Source organism: Penaeus monodon, chromosome 28 (genome assembly GCF_015228065.2).
Source record: "Penaeus monodon isolate SGIC_2016 chromosome 28, NSTDA_Pmon_1, whole genome shotgun sequence".
In the NCBI taxonomy this organism is placed as follows: domain Eukaryota; kingdom Metazoa; phylum Arthropoda; class Malacostraca; order Decapoda; family Penaeidae; genus Penaeus; species Penaeus monodon.
In genome coordinates, this window is record NC_051413.1 from 33962273 (window position 1) to 33962498 (window position 226).

General features: G+C 46.0%; 1 protein-coding gene across 1 annotated transcript in view; it reads left to right on the forward strand.

Moving 5' to 3' along the window:
• The window catches only part of LOC119591532 (neprilysin-1-like), a gene marked incomplete in the record, with an annotated part of 13509 nt that overhangs the window by 9151 nt on the left and 4132 nt on the right, over nucleotides 1-226 (forward strand). The window contains 1 exon segment of the mRNA XM_037940281.1: nucleotides 93-199. Within this exon segment, the coding sequence (XP_037796209.1) occupies nucleotides 93-199 (107 nt within the window).

The window sequence follows — 226 nt, forward strand, 5'->3', positions numbered from 1 at the left end:
ACACACAATCCCAAACAATCATTCCTCACAAGCTGATCTACATTTCAAGCTAATCCAACCAATCCACCGCCTTTCCTTCCTTATCATTTCAGCTTCCGAAGATGAGCGAACAGACGCATTTCGAAAACATGATGGCACTCTCTCGGTGGCACAGTTTGCGCTCCCTGGCACGGCTGAGAAAACCTGTTGTTAGGAAAGGGTGAGTGAAAGAGAGTTAAATACTCTC